The 21,860-nt window shown below is 37.7% G+C and overlaps 4 protein-coding genes across 4 annotated transcripts; 3 read left to right on the top strand and 1 right to left on the bottom strand.

Annotated features, from left to right (window-relative positions):
* Positions 1-516: 516 nt before the first annotated feature.
* LOC149025624 (protein kinase and Mad3-BUB1-I domain-containing protein) lies at positions 517-7,310 on the top strand. Its single transcript, XM_089145824.1, has 15 exons — positions 517-693; positions 800-850; positions 964-1,111; positions 1,225-1,382; positions 1,458-1,548; positions 3,072-3,182; positions 3,259-3,337; positions 5,148-5,251; positions 5,338-5,409; positions 5,495-5,584; positions 5,665-5,822; positions 6,516-6,570; positions 6,647-6,781; positions 6,870-6,988; positions 7,119-7,310. Exons 1-15 carry the CDS (start codon positions 677-679, stop codon positions 7,306-7,308), a joined length of 1,578 nt encoding a protein of 525 aa, XP_089001950.1. The 5' UTR covers positions 517-676; the 3' UTR covers positions 7,309-7,310.
* Positions 7,311-7,851: 541 nt separating this feature from the next.
* LOC149025623 (auxin-repressed 12.5 kDa protein-like) lies at positions 7,852-8,631 on the bottom strand. Its single transcript, XM_089145825.1, has 3 exons — positions 8,429-8,631; positions 8,118-8,340; positions 7,852-7,941 (listed from the first exon to the last, which is right to left on the bottom strand). Exons 1-3 carry the CDS (start codon positions 8,529-8,531, stop codon positions 7,902-7,904), a joined length of 366 nt encoding a protein of 121 aa, XP_089001951.1. The 5' UTR covers positions 8,532-8,631; the 3' UTR covers positions 7,852-7,901.
* A 7,683-nt stretch (positions 8,632-16,314) lies between these two features.
* On the top strand, positions 16,315-18,037 carry LOC149025622 (ADP/ATP translocase-like). Its single transcript, XM_089145823.1, has 3 exons — positions 16,315-16,808; positions 16,988-17,359; positions 17,503-18,037. The coding sequence occupies exons 1-3, from the start codon at positions 16,329-16,331 to the stop codon at positions 17,800-17,802; spliced, it is 1,152 nt and encodes a 383-aa protein (XP_089001949.1). The 5' UTR covers positions 16,315-16,328; the 3' UTR covers positions 17,803-18,037.
* Positions 18,038-18,535: 498 nt separating this feature from the next.
* Positions 18,536-21,788, top strand: LOC149025621 (ADP/ATP translocase-like). Its single transcript, XM_089145822.1, has 4 exons — positions 18,536-18,675; positions 20,107-20,611; positions 20,745-21,116; positions 21,223-21,788. The coding sequence occupies exons 2-4, from the start codon at positions 20,132-20,134 to the stop codon at positions 21,520-21,522; spliced, it is 1,152 nt and encodes a 383-aa protein (XP_089001948.1). The 5' UTR covers positions 18,536-18,675; positions 20,107-20,131; the 3' UTR covers positions 21,523-21,788.
* The last annotated feature ends 72 nt before the right edge of the window (positions 21,789-21,860 follow it).

Genomic DNA, 21,860 nt, shown 5'->3' with positions numbered 1-21,860 from the left:
CTTTGTCCATGTTCGTATTTGCTGGTGACCATTTGCATCAATTAAAAATACAACTTCTTTTGGCAACGAGGAATCCAACTCATGTTCGGGGGGCAAAAGCTGCAAGAACCAAGAACTTCCCCTACTTGCTTCAAGATCCATAGGCTCTGTTCCTGCTTCTATCACCCGTTCATCACAAACAAAAGCTTCCGAAGCACCGGATGAAGCCCACAACCTCGAAATAGTGGCACTACAATACTGCATTCAACCCTTTTAAATGTCGGCGATGTTTCGTTGACATTTCAGAAAGTCGGTGGTTTCACCGGTCAGCAACACCCGAATATGGGCGACACGTGAAACATTGCGTATCACTAATATATAATATAATTTTTCAGAAGTTTTAGTTGAAAATTTTCATGTATAAAGGTTTTAGTTGATAAATTGAAAAAATTTAGGGGTAGCAATAATTTTAACAGCTAACTAAGGGGTGGCCTGAAATTTCCAAAAGAAAAAAATCGCCAATTCAAAAACATATCGTCCCGCTCTATTTCTCTCCTCATTTGTCTTCGGAAAATGCAATTTAAAATAGACACAGTGACACACCGTCGACTTTCCGCTCTACCACGGAGAAGAAGAGAAACAGTGAGATTTGCGAAGCATTTCACAGAAGGCAACGACTCTAGAAGGAAAGAAATACATGGCGGTCACTTGCAGGTCGCAGTTCAATGATTTCTCACAATTTATGCTACTTATTCACCTGTTATTCGCTTATTTCGTAAAATTACAGATTGAATTATTGAAACCCCCTTCGTTTTCACAGGGATTCGGAAGACGATGCCTCCGTCAACGATCCCCTCTTGCCATGGCTAAGGTACCTCTCTACCCATCTCTTCATTACAATCCATACAAATCTAGGTCGTAGTAATCAGTCAATTTGTATAAAAAGATTATTCACATTTCGTCTGATGGTTGAATTTGAGTCAGGTCAATCATGAAGGCACTTGATGGTTTAAGCTCAACTGCTGATTCGTTTTCCCAGCTTGAAACCCTTCTCAAAGACTGTATATTCAAATTCAAGGATGATGACCAGTACAGGAACGATGTCCGATTTCTAAAGATTTGCCTTTTATATGTTAGTCCTTCATCTAGAAAACCTATTCATCTTTCCCTTCCCCCCCCCCCCCCCTCTTTTGTTTGCAACTTATCTATGCGCTATTATAATTCGTGAATCAATGAATGCCGCAGATTGATGCTGTTGAAGACTTTGAAAGCGTTTTCAAGATGATGGAGGATAGTAGGATTTGTCTCAGCTATTCCCTACTCTATGAATCTTATGCAATGTTTCTGGAATCGAAGGGGAAATTGGTGGATGCTTTCGAAATTTATCAAATAGGCATTTCAAGGTTCATTTCTTTTTTCTTTATTCGTTTGGTGTTCTATTTTTCTCTATAACGCTTTCAAATTTATTTTGGTATTAGGAATGCTGAACCTCTTGAGAGGCTAAAGAAAGCGGAGGCATTATTTGTTAGCAGAATGTCTGCTATAGTGGATGCCTGTTCCCTCAAGAAGGTATGCTCAAATTGAATTTGTACCAGGGACTCAAATATGTTGTTTATGAGAAATAATTTATTTTCCATGTGAAAATTGTTTTATTTTATTTTAATTTAATTAATTAATTATTTATTTATTGTCTATATATGAAGTCGACTAGTAAGTCTTGGCTGTTTGTTTTCTTGCCCAGTTCACATCATACCTGTAATTTTAATCCATTGCTGTGACATGAATTTCTGAAGCACTCTGATACGTTGAACTTTACTGTAGTTCAAATCATTTCATGGACAGGGAAAACTATGGGACGCTGTTATGTAACTCATAGCTTTCTCCTTTGTTCTATTGTGCAGTTACAATGTTTGTGTAACAGACGATGTACTTATATGTGCCCTTCATTAGGGCTTAAGAGAGGGAAAAAGAAAGTTTCAAGGATATAATGATATCAGACATTCATTTTTGTTTTGTTCTTTCAAGCACAGCTGCTATGAAATTACTTTAGATGATATTGTCTCATTGTTGATGGTTGTGGGAACTGAAATGACCCAAAATAACATGGCTGGACCATTTTTAGTTGGTGAAAATTGACTCTTAATTTGATGCACCTTCAGACACATTATCAAACAGATACTTGCAATGATTTATGATTTATAGACATCTTTTTCACTTGTTCGGGAGAATTATCCTTTATCATTACTGGTGGAAAATTTTTGGACTTAAAAGTGACATCAAATAATACAATTTGTCCTATTAGTTTAACTGTTTTCTCGATAGCATCTCTCCATTGTTTGCTAAATATATGTATTGTTTGGTTGTTTCTGTATGGAGATTGAGGCTCATGGAATTGGTTGGGCAACTCATCCAAAGCCTTGTAGTGATTATATCAGGTGAAATCATTGATGCATGAGACTATACTGCTTTTGTTTATGCAATGAAGACATTCTACTTTTAGCCATCCACCTCTTGTACATGTGGACATTGAAGAGGAATTAGTTAATAAACTTATCCTTCCACCACCTGTCCTTATATATTTACTGGTTTTGGTGATTGCAACATATTGATAAATTTCCAGGTGAATAGTACTCAACCCAGTCAACAAAAGTTAGAACCAACCAACAAGTTATTTTGCATGTGAAACTGACGATATTATCATATAGACTATTCAGGTGGTGTTGTTAGCCAACCACCAACCAATAAGTTATTTCACAAACATCATAATATCATATGTAGGACAATGACTGCTGTGATGTACAACCTGAAAGAAATTGCAATGGGCATTTGTAAACTCTCTAGCTGTTCATGATCGAAGAAACCAGAAGATCTTGAAATAAAATCATTTATAATAACAATTAAACAACATATCAGCACAAAAACATTTGATTTTAAACATTCAAGATAGCTGAGTGAGATATTTGTTTGTTTGTTAGTTCTTTTTCCAACTGTTTTTCTATTGAACTGTTGCCTCTTATGCTATTACTTTCTTCTTTTTCTGTGTTTTGTTTTTTGTTTTTTATTTTCTGGTAACAATGAGACCACCTTTGTAGGTTGATTGCATGGAATCTGTTGATCCTGCTAAGGATTTCATAAATCCATGGTCAGTTTCCACAATTAAAAGTGTACTGATGAAGATGAAGAAGCAGATATTGAAGTACAGTGTGAGATAAGTTACTCATCTTTTTGGATGGTTTCTCATTTGACTTATAAGTTAACCATGTTCTGAATATTTTCCAGGGATACCATGAAAGTACGAAAAATTATTCAGGAAAAGTTCCATTGTCTTCACTACAAAGAAATAAGATCATTGAGATAGGTAATATTCTTATTACTCTAAAGGTTCCCAGTCTACTATTGGTTTATTTGTTTAGTATGGCTGAACTTTCAATGTTGTATTTTGTAATTTGTTTCCCATTAAAGATTACTCTCTCTTAACATACACCTTTTGAGTAAGTTTCTAATGACATTACTGAGAGGGGAATGGGGCCTAGGTCAATTACAGTTGCAAATTCACCAATAATTTGGCAAAATTGGTCAGTGACACATTCTCCCCCCACCCCACCCCCCTCCTTGTAGTTTGAGGCAAAATTTCTGTCTGCTTTCCTGAAATTTTCAGTTGTAATAAATCTTGTTGGTTGGCTTATATATGACAAATACTGGGTTTACTAGGACAGGGAATTTGCTTTCCTAGAAGTTCCAAACTTGATACATTTTGTAGTACTGATATATTGGAGTGGGAAATCACTGCCAAATTGAGATGTACTAATTTAAATTACTTACATCATCCATACTCCAAATCCTTCTTTTTAATGATTGATAGTTTTGTTCTATTAACCCTCTTGCTTTGTGTCTGGAGATTCCCTAGTCTTATTGGGTACCTCCTTAGTTTGATTCACATCTATGACCCCTCCAGCCTTCTTCATTAGCTTAATTTTGCATTGGTTATCAAGGTTCTTTATTCACTTATGAAAGAACCACTGTTTTCTGCTGCAATCTCCTTTCACTTCTAAGTGATCAAATCTTTCCTACGGGGCTAGGCATATATGACATAAAAGTCCTAAATTCCTTTGGAAGATTTTTCATTGAACTCTTACCACCCTCCCTCCATTCCAAGTGCTTTTCCTTTCTCTGGGAAGAAATATGTCATAAAGGCATTTTACATCTACATAGGGTTGCAATAACAATTGAGCTTAATGAAAATGTTATCTATCAAATAATAAATAATGGAAAAGTATTATTCATTAGCTGTCTGTGGTTCTAATAGTAAAATAAGAAAGTAACAATAGGGTAACAAATGTGTGTGTGATAGAGGGATTGAAATCTCTTTTCCTTCAATTCCATTGCATATGGTTGAATAAGAATCCAATTCCTCAAAGACCTCTATTGCTCTGGTTTTTGTGGATTTGCAAACCCATATATAACTTGAATCTCGGAAGCAGCAATTTAATCTACTCTGATCTCTCACTTCCAGCGTTCTGACTCTGCAGCAAAGCTGCCTTTGTTTTTCCCGCTCACCATTCCTCTCTTCTTTTTGTTCCTTCAATTGAAACTTTCTTTTCAAACACTTCTTTTCTTGTCCTCCCAGTGAGAATTTGTGTGATGGTGCAAGAAAAATGTGACAGTTGTCTGAAATTCTAGGAAGCCAAGAAAACCATATTGTTTATGAATTTCTTTCTTTTTTATTCATGGCAAACAACCTCAGCCTAAGTGGGGAAAAAAAAAAGGTTTGATGAATCTACCTCAGCCGTTGCAAATTTTTAGAAGCTACATGCCAACAAATCACTAGGCTAGGAAAAAGAAAATTTGTAAAAAATATAGTCAGAGGAAGGTTGTCACATTGATGGTTCTCCTTCAATTGTCAACTCTACATGCTGAATGTTTTGGCCAAGCACTGTATTTTCTAGAACTAAGAAAGCTTTTTACATTTTGTTACAGTGACAAGATATTGCCGCTAGGTTTTGCTTTGGAATTTATTGAACCACCCCTGCTCCCCCCTTCTCTCCACATAAGAAAACAAGAAAATAAGAGGGAAGAAAGTGAATGTCATTGAGAACTTTGTTTAAGTAATTACAGGGGTATAAAGTGTATGTAATTTTAACTCTGTAGATGTACTTTTGGTTCCATAGGTGGAAAGAAATACCAGATCATAGGCCGTGCTGGTCAAGGTGGCTTTGCTCAAGTATACAAAGCATATCTTAATGGTAACCCTGATGCTGTTGTTGCTTTGAAGGTACTTGTGTTCATTTGTTTCTTGAACTTGGAGTTCAATTATGGAGATGCATGCTGCATTATCACCTGTGAAAACCTCTGTGGCAGATACAAAAGCCTGCTTTTGCTTTCGAATTTTACATGTATCGGCAACTGGACAATCGCATAGCGGACAAGGAAGTATGGCATCTCTCAGGTTTATTTCATCAAGGAGGGATCTGGTTGTCATTCCATCCTTGCTTATTTTTATTCTTTCATTTTTCAGAGACCAAAGTTTGGCTTTGCTGAGAGAGTACATGTCTTTTCTGATTGTAGCATTCTAGTGTGTGATTACCTAACTCATGGAACACTTCAGGTCGGTGCATTTGTATTTATACTCTCATTTAATCTTTCATTCTATTATCAAGCTTGTTTTTATATGAGCACCTTATGCAGGACGCTATAAACTCTTATGTAGTTACTGGCCATAACATGGATGAAGTGTTGTGCATTTATTACACCATAGAAATGCTCCATATGCTTGAAATTTTGCACAGCGCCAGCATCATTCATGGTGATTTCAAACCTGATAACTTGCTTATTCGCTATGCCAGGTAATGGAGGATTTATGAACATATACTTCATGTCATTACCATGTACAAGATGACCCATATTAACAGCTAGGAAAGCAGAAAACCAGAACCTTCTGCCTATGTAGACTGCTTTTCCCATTAATGTGCTTAACCTTCCACTCTTCCATTTATGTTGCTCTTAACCTAGATCAAATTATAAAGAAAAATCTGTTCCCTCATCAATGCACTCAACTTTGCCATAAGTTGCTTTTGTTTCCTCAGACTAATGCTAGCAAAGTATGCACAACTTATGGCACTACTACTTCAACGATCTAGTTACCAGTAATAGACTTTCTTGCAAAATTATTAACCGATTAAATCATTAAATGAGATATTATTAAAGACTGTCTTAAACTAGATCAATTGATCATAAGTTAAACAGTAGTTGGTATATCAATTCTTAGATCCATTTTTCTCATTCAGAAACAAATTCCAAATAGCAGCATAACTGAGACTGAGGAGAAAAAGTTTTGATTTGTCTTTATACTATGTTTGAGACCCTCATACCATGCTGATCCCCTGACTCATGTGGGGGTTCAGCAATTGATACCAGTAGAATCAAAAGGAAGTTAGTTATACTGCTTCAGTTGGATGCTCTTTTATACTGCTCCAATGGGATGCCAGTTTTCTCTTGAATTGGATGATTCATACTTTCCTCAATCTTTCATTGGTCAGGGATGAGCTAATTGAAGAAGAGTTTCCCAACCAAACCGGTGCCTGGCACGATCAGGTTACTTATTGTTGCATCTTTGAGTGCTGTGGTTTGAAACATGCGTATTCTGACAGGTCAGTATATTGTGATGCAGGGTCTTTGCCTTATAGATTGGGGAAGGGGCATAGACGTAAGCTTTTTCCCTGGTGGCACTGAATTTGAGGGAGATTGTCGGACGTCTGGCTTTCGATGTGTTGAGATGCAGGAAAATAAACCATGGAAGTTTCAGGTGAGTCATTGCATACAGTTGCTTTTGCAAAACTCAGATGCACAACAGTTTTATTACACTGACGTCGTTTTAATGCCTGGTACACCAGGTTGACACATACGGTCTCTGTGTGATTGTTCATATGATGCTCCATGGGTCATACATGGAAATTCAAAAGGTGTTTTCGAATGGAAGCTATAGTTACCAACCCAAATCATCTTTAAAGCGGTATAACTCTAACTCAACGTCAGCCTTGCTCCATTAGAGATCTTCATAAAGATATGAAGCTTTCACAACTCATCTGGTTTTGCATGCATGGATGAGAACCACTAATCGTCTAGATTAATTTCACTGTCAGGTATTGGAAAGTTGATCTATGGAAGGAACTTTTCACGAAATTACTGAACATGGGTCCGGATGAAGACCACATGAAGGTGCTGCAAAATTTGAGGGAGTCATTTGAAGAGTACATTCGTTCAAATCCTCAATTGATAAAGAAACTAAAGCAGCTACTGTTGAAGCAAAGAACTACTCTATGCTCCGCTTAACCCATTATAACCGACTTCACCGTCATCTCAACCATTCCCAGCAGAAGAATTCTTCGGCTAGCCACCAATATTGTAAGTTGTTCTTTTCCCCATATTCAGAGAGAATGTGTAAGTAATTTTTTTAGCTTAAAAGCTTTGTCTATTGTGTTTGTTGTTTCAATATAGGCTTAACCATATCAATGTCATGACCTTATCCTGATAAAAGTAGAAATACTCAAGCATCACTTCTGTTTAGTATATGAAGGATCACAGACAAACATAGCGTGTTATTATATAGATAACTTTCTACGGCATAGATGTGACAGAGCATCTCCTTCAACCTGCAAAGGCAGGTCACCTTACACTAACCCACACGTTTACACAACACGTGTCGGGATCCACTACAGCGATAAGCTGAGCGCAAGCATCTAGTGGTGAACACACCATTTTATTGAGTTTGACCAACTCAAGCACGACGCACCACCTACTTACCTAGTACGAACGACGAAACAAACACTTATGTACACAACAGAACAGACAGAATATTACTTATACTTCACCATCCTACGTGACAAATGGCAACATCACGGTGTAAGCCCCTTGATCACACTTGCTCAGCGGTGGTGCTTGCTTCGGGTGCCATCGCTGTAAAGCCTGCAACCACATAAACACAAGAGTGAAGTCATTCATGAATCATGATCCCGATTTTTAAAAATAAAATCTGATCCAAGCCGTTCAATCCATAGATCTACTGATGCATGCAGGAAGGATCTGGATCTGACGGCTTGGCTCTTGGTCTTGGGGAAGAAGAGGGTGAAGAAGTATGAAACCAGTCGTAAATAGTTGGGGTGTTGGGCTGGGGCTTGTCGAAGACAGCAGCACCGATGTTCTTGGTGGCAAGGTTGCTTCCTGGATGGAACACACTCCTCCACACGTTCTCTTTCTTAGCAGAAGAAGGTGTCAACGGCGTTCCTGGTGTTGCTGGAGTGCGAGGGGTCGCCGGCAGCGACAACGATCGCAAGTAGTTGCTGCTTCCTTCTCCTTCCACACCATCTATGTACGTATATATACAAGCTTATTTAGATCCAGAGCTAATACTTAAATTGCTAAGAACTACTAAAAAGAAGAACAGAGATAATACCTCCAGTTAAGGGCATGGGCTTGACTTTCCTGAGCTTGCCGAGGCCCTGATCAGGGTGAGGACCTGCAAAAACATCATCCCAAAGCTGGTCTAGCAAAACCATGTTTCTTTCTCTGGATGAATCTTTTTCCTCTTCTCTTCTCTTCTCAGAGTTTTCTTTGATGATTCTGCTATAAATGGAGAAGGTCGGTGCTTGTAATAGCAATAACCCTTAAATATCTCTCTGGTGTGCCCGGCACTGAGAATTTTGGCGTTGAAAAAAGACGATGTGGCGGATAAGGACTGAAGGGTCCCTCCAATATGTTATCATATCGGGATTTTTGGAGTAGTTTTGGGGCTTGCTTGACAAGTGTTCGTGTTACTGTCCAAAAGATATCGACATTGGAGTTTGTATTTATGGGGTGTAAAGATGCCATTGGGGTTTGCAATTGTCCACCAGATATTGACACTGGCCTGAGCCAGACTTTCTACCGCAGCCCAGACTAGGGTTCAAATCTTTATGCCCAAAGATTTGGTCTGAGGTGAATAAAAAACCCAAGAGTCAATGAAGTATAAAGGTTCAAGTGAGGAAAATTAAATGAAAAAAAAAGAAAAGAAAAAAGTATACGTCTCATGTTTTCTCTGGCAGGACAAAAACAACGTGCCAGAAAACTAATGGTGATCAGGGCTAATCTGGAAACCGCCCAGCCAGCAGAGTCAGCCCGTTTTGACTGCTGAGATACCTTAACTTGGGTTAGAACGAGTCGGATTTGCAAGTAGGGATGTAAATTCGTATATTTTATTATAATTTTTAAATTTTTTATTTTCGAAAGCAAGTTTTATCAAACGTCTAAAAAATTGTTTCTACTTTAAAAATATGCAATATTATTTCTTGCATTTTTCAAAACAAAAATACTTGGACATTGTTTGTTTGTTAGAATAAAGGTGGTGTGGAAAAAAAAATTTTATAAACCAAGAACTGTGACTTGTTTGGTTTACTAGAATGGAAAAATTGGTAGTCTGTTGAGATGTTAGGCTAACTTTTCTACTTCATACTTGTTTAAAATCCTATAAAATAGATGAAATTTTGTAAAAAAATGTGAAAAGTAATAAAATAGATACCATATTTAGTATTTTTCTACGAAATCATTACCTTTCTTTTTCTTCTCATTCACCCAGACCACATGTTTATTTTTTTCACCTTTTCTTTTTCCACATCTTTCAAAAAAACACAACCTTGGTGAATTATCAAATGGTCCGTAGTAATTATATTTAAAGTTGAATGGGAGTGGGAATTAAAGAAATTATATTTTTACCCATATTAGATAGTATTTGAAAAATCACATAAAATAAATCATGACCAAAAACTAGGGTTTAGATTCCTTAATTTATATGATTTTTTATTGATTTTAGATTTATTTTCGTGGATTTTGATATAATCAATTTAACAATTTACTAGAACCCATCTTGGTCCTAATTCTCTAGCCAATTCATTCTTAGCTCTTTTTTTAAGTCCCAAAGTACAAAAAGTGTTTGATATTGTTGATTATCTATATGAAGAGTAGCACTTAAAAAATCAAGTCCCTTTAGATTCTTATCTAGTCTTATTTTGTGAGGGATAACAAAAACCTCTAGATAATTATAGAGTTAATTGATGTGCATTCAAACGTTTTGGGTTAATTAGAATGTGCTCAAGTGATATAGTAAGATATATATATATTTTTTAAATGATTCCATTGTTGTCCTATTTTGGGACATTTTGCTTCACAAGGGAATATGGGATCCTTTTGTGATAGGTGACATCTACAAAGAAATCACTTTAATAAAAAAAACATGACAGAAAAGTAATTATTAAGAATCATAATATTCAACAACCATCTAAGGGTTGTTTCGATTAGCAAGGAATAACGCCACCTAGTAAAGAGGTCATGGTTGATTCTTCTTGGTGATATATGTAATAGTCTTCCCTCCTAATAAATATAATATCGTCAAATCCAAACAAAAATTTGACAACCAAATTTTTAAGAAAGAAGCACATTGTTTTGCTCAGGCTAGCTTTTGCACACATTGACTACATCTTCAGGATGATAGCTTTTCCATATATAATTTAAATGTAATGTAGGGCTTCACCCCTAGTCCCTAGGAAAATCGAATTCTTAACCTCATACGATGAGAGACATTGGTGATTACCAATTGAACAACTCCTTGAGGTTCACTAGAACTTAGAAATTTGATCTAGCCTTTGGATAAACAGTCGCAAAATTCAATTCAGTTTATATATTCAGCTATATAAATCAATCTTGGGTGGCTTTAGATCAGGTGACTCTTTGGTTCGTTCTGTGTATCATAAGAAATCCATCCCCATTACCCAGATCCATTTTTGGAATATGTAAGAATCTGGGATTAAAGAGGTTATTTGAATTGCAGCCAAAGCTTCTGGAGAATTCATAGCTTTCTGATTCATTTTAAATCAACATTGATTACCAATTAATCTGATAAGGAGTTTATATATGCCAACAGTGTAGTGCTATATGTATATTAGCATATGCTTTCCTATGTACTACTATAAATACATACGTACCTTTACACTCAATAATATACGAATTACATTCCTCTACATGGTATGGTCTCTCGACTCTGGCCTTCGCCCTTTTTGTCCTGCTAATGGCTTCTGCTTGGTCTCCAATGAATGTGATGCCATCTCCCCTGGTTTTAATCAATGTTGACATCGCTGCTGTGCTTCCCATTAAACAACTCCACTCCTAATTTGCTGATATGAAAGGCATAGTTTGTGCCCTTTTCCCCAATTCTTGGCGTTTCACCCTCCATGTTATGGTTGGCTCATGACTTCTGTATCTAACCGAGTCTTGGCTCATATACTTGCGGGCTGATGTCCTCTGAAGCGTCTTTCTGCCTTGTTTTTGACTTTCTTTCGTTCTTATAACACTAAAAAGCATTTGGTATAATGACTCGTTATTTCGTTCTTGGAAAACAAACCGGCCCAATTTTCTTGTCTAAGAAATTTTTTTGCAAAATAATTTTGACTTATTTTATCATTCTCAAAAACAAAAAATTCATAAAAATTACTTCAAAGAGGAACACTCAACCCTAACTTTATCACATGCAACTTCTAACTCCTTCATCAAGAAAGAAAATCTTTGTCGTTTCAGGTGTTCTCAGCAGAAATTTTATCAAACGATTAAAATTGTACTCAGATCACCATTCTTTGTAAAAACGCTAGAAAATAATTTTTACAAAAAAGTCATTCTCAAAAAACAGACCACTTCCAAATACGCACTAAGAATACTAAGAATATGAGAAGATAATATCACCCCGTGATACAATAGGAGGAGTTTTTTATTTTTTGTTGATTGTTATTGAGAAGATAAATTGAAAACAGTTATAGGAAAGAGAGAAATTTAAAGAATAGAAACACGATTCAATCTTGTCTCGGTGTGGCGTATCGGAGGTACAGACGTACAATGAGAGAGGCGATATGAACAAATGAATTTCTGGACTGTATCGTATCGATGACGACTTGCGAAGAAAATTTTATCTATAATCTTTCTAAAGACTTCGAAATGAATTTCGCATTAGAAAAGAAAACAGAAACCTTTGGAAGCATCGAGAGCTAGTTTTCCTGTGAAAATGCTCGTTCGTGTTCCAAGTGTCATTGGTCTGGTCGTTCCAGACCAGGAGTTTTACTCTCAGGGCGGGTGTCTCTCTGTTTCCACCATTTCTCTGTCACACTCTTCACTCCCTCGTGTTCTGGTGCGTACTATTTCTTCTGCAACCTTCAACTAAGGTGTTCAATTGATTTTGTATTCAGTATTTCTTAAATTGGAGCACCAAGTACCTCTTCTGTTTTTGATGTTGATGTATTTTCATTTTATTGGAGCTTGATTCAGGCATTTTACTAGGCGTATTACTCTGTGATTGTTCATTGATCGTTTCTGGCTTTGACATGCAGTGAGATCCTAGTATAGTTTCTGCTTTTCTGTTATCATTTTCCTCCTTTGCTTTTGCTTGATCATTAATAATACTTTTTCGAGCGACTTGACAGTTATTGAAGCACTAGCTTTTGTATTTTTGGATATGGTTTGAATTTTCCTACTCACCCGAGGAGCCTGTACATATATTAGCCATTGAACCATAGCTGATGCATTTTGGATGTGATCTGATTGCAGTTTTTTATGAGAGTGGTTGCATTTCTATCTGTATATGTGTATTTTTCCCCCTAAGAAACCATATACGTTTTCTTGTTCTTTTCTGCGACTTGTGTTGCTGAGCTTGAAAAGTAGAAGTAAATCAGTATTTATATAGAAAAACCTAACTAGTTAACTCTGAAGACCGGTAATCTGTACATCAAGAGTTTTCATTACTGAATTGTTACAATCGGGTAGGTTTGCAGGCTTGCTGCGTGTGAAACGCACCACCGGCGTAACCAACAGCCTTCTTTCTAAAGCTGAAGTTTTTGAGTGTTTATTAATTATCGACCACTGGATCACAATTTTTTTTTTTTTTGGGGGGTACAAAGGCGCTTTTTATATATACACAATATTTGATTGTTAGATCTGAGATCAGATGCAACTCACGCCTAGCTGTCAGATTAGGATCTCCTCCATTCAGATAGGGCACATCGCTTGCAGGTCTTCTATTTTGAGACTATACTGGAAGATCTGGTTTTTCTTATTCATAGATTAATGGGAGAGGTGAGAGATTCATTTCACAGTTTGTGTTAGTGATGTTGTCGGAGACAATTAAGAATGATCGTTGATGTTTTTGTTTAATTTTAAGATTCTTCCTATGATGGCTTCAGGCAAGGCAACTAGACAACATCGCATGCTGTTCCATTCACAACTGCTCTCCCATTGTTCTCAAACTGTATGGATACCAAATTCTGACTTGAACATCAGAGAATCGCACCAGAGTCCAACTCTGTCACACACAAGCACCAGAAATTAGCACCAGAAATTAGCAAGTAAAATAACTAATGATAATTCTTCCGCTTGGGATTCTGTCAAAAACTATGCTTCCTCTGTCACCTGGTCATCCGTTTTCTGGTTCAAAGGTCACACTCCCACCACAGGCTTAACAATTTAGAGATCTCTTCGTCTTTGCTTTCCCACCTACTTATTTCTCCTCCACTGCCAACCCCTGTTTCCCATGTTTGTGCCCTTTGTTGGAATTTTAATTGGGGATTAAGCACTCACTTATCTTTCTCCTATCCCTTCTTCCTCTCTATTTGGAAGAAAACCTTAGATTCCATCTGTTTCAATATTAAGCCACTTAATCACTTTGGTTAGGTAGCAGTTTTTTGCATAGTACAGTCTTTGACACCAGCAGTAAGGCAGTAAGCTTGTACTGGGACTGCTATTACTCACGTTTGGATGAAGTGAAATCTCTGAAGATGGACCTCCCATTCTCACTCTTTTGACATGACCTGGAAGGCCATCTTCTTTGATGTTGACTCAATGGGTAACCTTGGACTGAGTGACTCAACCAAGGGCTAATGCTTCCTGGATCTTAGTAAAATCAGAACCAAATAGGTTTTCAGATGTCAAGGAGGGGAGGGACCGTTCAGGGTCTGCAAGTTTCAGACAGGGATGGGGCTTAAGGAAATGATATGCAGTCCTGTTGGAAGTATTGATGTGAATTTTTGCCAATTGTGAAATCTCTTAATTTTTAGTATTAGTTGAGGCAAATCAGGATACCAGAGTCGAAAGTGTCTAGAGGGGGAATCAGGAGATTTGACTTGGATCTAATGGAAGGGACAAAGATCTTGGTGATCTGAATCTGGACAGATATTGGTTGGGGTTTCTAATGAACAGAAACTTTGGGAACATGAAGTTCAGGTCTTCAATAGAAGCCGGATCTTCAACCAGAAATTAAAAGAGGAGTAAGGAGTGAGGTCCCTGAACTTGGCAGACTTCCTGCCTTGGTTGAACCTCCAAGGTCTGTTAGCTTGGCAAGCTTCTATAACATTGCCCATCTGTCTGTGTCAATGGAAGAGGTCCCGGAGCTAGCAATAATGAACTCCCAACTCCTAGACAAACTAGGCTTCCCCGGGAGTAAATAAAGCAACAGCTTCCATAGCTCATAAAACAAATCAATAATTTACTAAATACTACCCAATCTATTCATCCATGATGGGGGCTTTAAATAGGGCTGTAACAGCCATTACAAGACAAAATCCTAATAGACTTAAGATTGACTCCTCCTAATTCTTGAATTAACTTGCTAGAAGTTAGAATTTAAAAGCTAACCCAAAATAAGACTCCAATCTCTCTTGCGTAGAGTTTGAGAAAGGCCCTAATTACATACTATTAACTGAAAAAATTATTAACTTGACTTAAATTGGGCCAACAACCAACTAAAAATGAACTAGAGTTAAACAGTTGGTTCAATTGGCTTGACTAAAAGACTGAAAATGAAAAATCCGTATTCAACTCTTGTGCCCATATGTTAGGTCCATGAAGTCGGCTGATTACTAGGTAAATCCATCCAGTGAAGGCCCAACCTGTACTTGTATCACCCCTAGGTTGCTTCCTAACAAAAGAAGGCTCTGTTGTCCTGGATCTGCATCACAACTCCAAGCTCCATATGCCTCATTGACCTCTTCTTGACACCCCAAGAAATTTGCATCATTTTGTATCCTGGGGTTTAGATTTTGCTTTTCTTTGGTCTCCTAGCCCTTCTTCCTAGGCTTTAGCCTTGTTTAGTCCTACCTCCCGACTTCTTGCCTTGTGTACTCCCTTCACCTCCCCCTTCCCCTAAACCCAACCCCTTTTATTATTTCCCATCTCTCCCTTATTTGGGGTTTTTATATTATTTGTTCACCCAAGCACAATTTCCCCCCCCCCCCCCCCCAAAAAAAAAAAAAAAAACCCAAAGAAAAAGCAGGGGAAAAAGTGTAGGACTGTGTGTAGTTAAACATGGAACTAGTAAAATAGTCATTTACATGCTTGTTCTGAAACCCAATTTATGGGTTTCCATAATTCAGCTCATTATGGTAACAGAACAGCAATCTCAACCTTATCCCTGCTCAATGTGTTTGGCCACATGGATCCAAACAAGACAAGTAAGAAACTGAGATCTAAATAAAAGGGGCATGGTGAGATGCGACAAGAGGGGTGATAAACCCAAAAACTAGTGCCCAAGTTAATTAAACCTATATTAAATTCTTGTCCAAATTTAAACCAGGCCTGCATATCCTTCCGGTTCAAAAACATTTGCTGAATTTTTTATCGTAAAATGCCTCAGTCAGGATGTTGAATGCTTGCTTTTGATGATGATCCAGTAGCTTCTCATCAAAATAACAAGAGTCACTGCCAAACTTCCAGCATTTGAGTAAAAAAATTTAGCATCTTGGTCTCATTTTGATGAAGTAGACATTATGGGAAGTAGCATTTTCTTTTGGTATTATGTCCGATATTATTTTTATTTGACAAGAGAGCTGTTATTAATTGAACTCGATGGTAGGATTAGCATTTTAGAGTTAACCTTAAGAGAAGTTGTGAGAAAGGATATGCATAGCTTAGGCCTTATATCTAGTGTGACCTCAATTCAAAGCTGATTTGAAGGAAAACATCCATGTAACAGACCCCATTTAGTTGGGAGAAGGCCTCTTTTTGTTGTTGTAATAGGGTTAGCATTTTTAGTTTTGCATTTTCCTTTTTCAAGTGTGAGTTGCCCTTTCCTAAATAAGTTTAGCTTAATCTACACTGCCTGATTGATTTTGTAACTATGATTGATCTGATATGAACATTCCATAAGAATGTGTTCGTGGATATCTGCCAGCTATGGTCTTTGAGTTTGGACATCGTGTTCTTGTCTGCTTGGGAGTAGAGGGCTTGCCATTAAAAGATCCCCCATGTTTGATAAATTGGTTCTCTGCAGATCATTGCCTTGAGTGAAAAAAATGGAAGATAAATTACAGGATCCATCTGTATTTGAAAAGATACATGGGCAGTCTTATCTCTTCTCCAGGCTTGCTCCCAGCATGGGCAGTAGGGACTCTGGCATCTTTAATCGATCTGGTACTCGTGTAAATGGGGGTCTCCAGAGTTCTTCGCTCCTATCATGCCAAACCAATGTCGACTCAGTTGCATTACCTCTATCACGTGTCTTTATCCAAGCACCATCAGAGAAAGGATCTGGTGACTTTATGGTCGATTTCCTTATGGGAGGTGTTTCTGCTGCAGTCTCCAAGACAGTAGCTGCTCCAATTGAGAGAGTGAAGCTTTTGATCCAGAACCAGGATGAAATGATCAAGTCTGGCCGTCTGTCTGAGCCTTATAAAGGAATTGTAAACTGTTTTGCCAGAACAATCAAGGATGAAGGCTTCCTCGCTCTGTGGAGAGGCAACACAGCTAATGTTATTAGATACTTCCCTACACAGGTCAGTTCATTATGAATGCTATTAGATACTTTCCTTCACAGATCAGTTCATTAAGCCTGGAAGTCAACGATTAAGTACATGGTTGTTCACTTTCTCTTGTCGGATCTTGCTCCTGCTTTTTCATTTCTTTGCTATCAATTTGTTTTGCCTGTAATGCTTGTGCTTATTCTTTGCACCAGGCTCTGAACTTTGCCTTTAAGGATTACTTCAAGAGGCTATTCAACTTTAAGAAGGACAGAGATGGCTACTGGAAATGGTTTGCTGGAAACTTGGCATCAGGAGGTGCTGCTGGTGCTACATCTTTGCTCTTCGTCTACCACCTTGATTATGCCCGAACCCGCCTTGCCAATGATGCCAAGGCTGCCAAGAAGGGTGGTGAGAGGCAGTTCAATGGGTTGATTGATGTCTACCAGAAAACCTTCAAATCTGATGGCCTTGTTGGTCTGTATCGTGGATTTTACATCTCATGTGTTGGGATTATTGTATACCGTGGCCTCTACTTTGGAATGTATGATTCTTTGAAACCGGTGGTACTAGTTGATGCATTACAGGTCGGTGAGCCTTTCCTTCCATTAGAATATAATTGAAAGGGTGATGAATAGGTAGTGATCCATAGAACAAGTGGAAATGTGGTTAATGGTTTTGGAGATCATACCATTCAGAAATTGATGTGTCTTTCATTTGATTGTTACAGGATAATTTTCTAGCAAGTTTTCTGCTGGGATGGGGAATCACGATAGGTGCTGGTTTGGTATCATACCCATTTGATACTGTGCGAAGAAGGATGATGATGACATCAGGAGAAGCTGTCAAGTACAAGAATTCATCGGATGCATTCCAACAGATCATTAAGAAAGAAGGTGCAAAATCTCTTTTCAAGGGCGCAGGTGCAAACATTCTGCGTGCTGTTGCTGGTGCTGGTGCACTTGCTGGCTATGACAAGTTGCAGTTAATGATGCTAGGAAAGAAGTATGGTTCTGGTGGTGGTGGCTAGTTCGAATTTGCACGCTCATAAATGTTGATGATCATGATGATCATGATGATGACGATTATGAGTAGAGTAGGTGATTTTCCATCGTCTTCGTTTTAGTTTTGTATTGTTTTTTAGCCGCTTTCTATGTTTTTAATTATCAGTGCACCATGAAACCCCATCTTGCTCCATGTGTCAGATGGTAGTCACGGGTCCTTAAACTAGGTTCTTAAGAGTGTCATATTTATGTTAGAACCCCAAAAACCAAAACATACAACAGAGTTCGCAAATGGAACTTTCCAGTTTGCCTCTCTGTTTTTTGTTTGGTAAATCCTTCTTCTTCTTCTTCTCTATTTTACCATAGGAACGTGTGATCATTTCATGGCTAATTTTGTCTACACATATATATTTATAATCCTTATGAGGTTACCCAGTAAAGAACTACAAGCCCACATTACATGACTTGGTCTTCTTTCTCTTCAAATCCTAATCTCGAAGGTTAAGATAAAGGTTAAGATAATATGTAGATAATTACAACTTAATGATGAATAGAGTAAAAGTTGATAGCCCAATAATAAACTTCCTTTTGTGGTAAAAGATGACTCCAAATTTCAATTATTTTATACAATAAAATGAAATTGTCAAGAAAGATGTCCTCCCTCATCATTAGCGTCAGTGGTGACGATTCATGAAAAAGATATATAGACTTTCAAAACAATTTCATATTAAGAAAAGAACTTGGGAGTCTGGTCTTGTTTCGTAATCTGACCAAATGTCTTTCTCCCTCTCTTCCTTCTTAAAACGCTTCTTCTTCTTCTTCCAAGTCTCATTGGTCGTTCCGAGCGTTCCAAACCAGGAGTTTTTACTCTCTCCGTTTCTCTACTCCCTCGTGTTCTGGTATGATTTCATCATATTATCTTGCTTCTGCACTCAAGTCTTCAAATTATGGTGTGTTTAATTGATTTTGAATCAAATATTTCTTAAATTGGAGCATGAAGTACCTCTTGTACTATTGATGTATCTTCATTTTATCAGAGCTTGATTTAGGGGTATTTGTGGGTGGGGGTTCCGAAAGGTATGTATGGTAGCAAAATTCCAAGACCATCCCTTTGGAAAGAACAAGGGTAGTCCCAAAGGAATGTTCACGGGTATATTTTCCAAAGGTCAATGCCTGTGATCAGTCACATTTGAGACACTTGCCAACCATGTCTTAATATTGGAATAAATAATTCTATGGCATGGTTCATTCAACTAGAAAATGTTTCTGGCTTTGACATATAGTGTGACCTATAGTTTTTCTGCTTTTCTGCTTTCATTTTCCCCATTTGCTTGTGCTTGATCGTTAATAATACTTTTTCGAGCAATGAAACACTTATATGGATCTTCACTATGAGAAAGAAGAAGAAGATAATTATAGCTTAGTCAATTTTTTTTCTATCCACACTTACACCTCTTAACCCTTGGTAAGAAATTATAAATACTCATGAGAAAAATGGATAGTAATAAATTAACCTCTGTACCCAAAAGAAATACCAAAAAATTAATAAACAATTTTCTTGTGAGAACTGTCTGTACATGGAATTTAAAGTCAACCCTATCTATTTTATTGTGTTTATGTTTTAAAACGAATCTAGGTTCATTTCTTCATATGTTTGAAACTCAACTGATTGCAAGTCTGCAATGCCACTGATAGTAAAAACATACCCAGTGTTGCTTCTTTCATTATTTATATCTCCCGAGTGATTTAAATCGTATTCTAACTCCTTTTCCCATAAATTAGGTCTGTGAAGTTGGCTGATTATGAGGTGAGTCCATCCAGTGAAGGCCCAACCTGTACATGATCACCCCTAGGAAGACCTCTAAACCAGACAAGTAAGAAAACTGAGATCTAAACAAAAGAGACATGATGAGATGTGACATTAGGGATGATAAGCTCAGAAAGTATTGCCCAAGTTAATTAAACCTATAATAAATTCATGTCCAAATTTAAAACCAGGTCTCCTTTCCCCAGTTCAAAAAAATATCCTGAAGTTTTTTCGATGTCTTAGCATCGTAATGCCTCATACAGCATGTTGAATGCTTGTTTTTTTATGACGATCCAAACACATGTCATGTAAATTTACAACTGTCCCCACCAAACGTACGAGCATGTTGAAGTTTGGGTTAATTTACAATACCCAAGAATGTTTGAAATGAAAATTCTATATAAGAATGTTTCCTGGATTTCTGCCCACTATGGTTTTGAGTATGGACATCATGTACTCTTCTGTTTGGGAGTAGAGAGTTGTCATTAAAAGATCCTCATGCTTGATAATTGGTTCTCTGCAGATCAGTGCCTTGAGTTAAAAAAAAAATGGAAGATAAATTACAGTATCCTTCTGTATTTGAAAAGATACATGGACAGTCTTATCTCTTCTCCAGGCTAGCTCCCAGCAAGGGCACTAGGGACTCTGGCATCTTTAATAGATCTGGTACTCTTGTAAATGGGGGTCTCCAGAGTTCTTTGCTCTTATCAAGCCAAACAAATTCCGAGTCAGTTGCATTACCTCTATCACATGTCTTTATCCAAGCACCATCAGAGAAAGGATCTGGTGCCTTTATGGTCAATTTCCTTATGGGAGGTGTTTCTGCTGCAGTCTCCAAGACAATAGCTGCTCCAATTGAGAGAGTGAAGCTTTTGATCCAGAACCAAGATGAAATGATTAAGTCTGGCCGTCTGTCTGAGCCTTATAAAGGAATTGTGAACTGTTTTGCCAGAACAATCAAGGATGAAGGCTTCATCTCTCTGTGGAGAGGCAATACAGCTAATGTTATTAGATATTTCCCTACACAGGTTAGTTCATTATTAGATACTTCTCTTCACAGGTCATCAGTTCATTAAGCCTGGAAAATCAACGATTGAAAGCCATATATACTAGTTCACTTTCTCTTGTCGGTACTTATGCTGGTGAATCATGTTCCTGCAGGCTCTGAACTTTGCCTTCAAGGATTACTTCAAGAGTCTATTCAACTTTAACAAGGACAGAGATGGCTACTGGAAATGTTTTGCTGGAAACTTGGCATCAGGAGGTGCTGCTGGTGCTACATCTTCACTGTTTGTCTACCACCTCGATTATGCCCGAACCCGCCTTGCCAATGATGCTAAGACGTCCAACAAGGGCGGGGAGAGGCAGTTCAATGGGTTGATTGATGTCTACAAGAAAACCTTCAAGTCTGATGGCCTTGCTGGTCTATATCGTGGATTTTACATTTCTTGGGTTGGGGTTACTTTATACCGTGGTCTCTACTTTGGAATGTATGACTCTTTGAAACCGGTGGTGCTGGTTGGTGCATTACAGGTGAGTGAGCATTTCCTTCCATTAGAAGACAATTGAAATGTGGTTTAATGGTTTTTGGAGATGATATAATTCAGTAATTCATATGTTTTTCATTTGATTGTTACAGGATAACTTTCTAGCAAGTTTTCTGCTAGGATGGGGAATCACGATAGGTGCAAGTATGGTATCATACCCTTTTGATACTGTGAGAAGAAGGATGATGATGACATCAGGAGAAGCTGTCAAGTACAAGAGTTCATTGGATGCATTCAAACAGATCATTAAGAAAGAAGGTGCAAAATCTCTTTTCAAGGGTGCAGGTGCAAACATTCTACGTGCTGTTGCTGGTGCTGGTGCGCTTTCTGGTTATGATAAGTTGCAGGTGCTGATGTTAGGAAAGAAATATGGATCTGGTGGTAGTGGCTAATTCGAACTTGGTCACTGTAAGTGGTGATGATGATGACGATTATGAGAAGAGTAGCAGGTGATTTGATTTTCTATTGTCTTCGTTGTAGTTTTGTATTGCAGAAGCGTTCTATGTTTTCATCAGTGCACGATGAAACCTCATCTTGCCCATGTGTCAGATGTAATCACGAGAGCTTAAATTGGATTCTTAACATGTCATACCTTATATTATGTAATACTCCTATCTCCAATATATAAATGTTCCCATTCCAAGTCATTTGAACGCAAAAGTTGTCGCAATGCTTACACTATTGGGAGGAAAAATAAAATAAAATAAAATAAAATCCTCACAGTGAAATA

Source organism: Hakea prostrata, chromosome 2 (assembly GCF_041222555.1).
Source record: "Hakea prostrata isolate BN-2017 chromosome 2, UWA_Hpros_2, whole genome shotgun sequence".
Classification (NCBI taxonomy): domain Eukaryota; kingdom Viridiplantae; phylum Streptophyta; class Magnoliopsida; order Proteales; family Proteaceae; genus Hakea; species Hakea prostrata.
The sequence above is the reverse complement of the archived record's forward strand: the minus strand, read 5'-3'. Positions and strand labels throughout refer to the sequence as shown.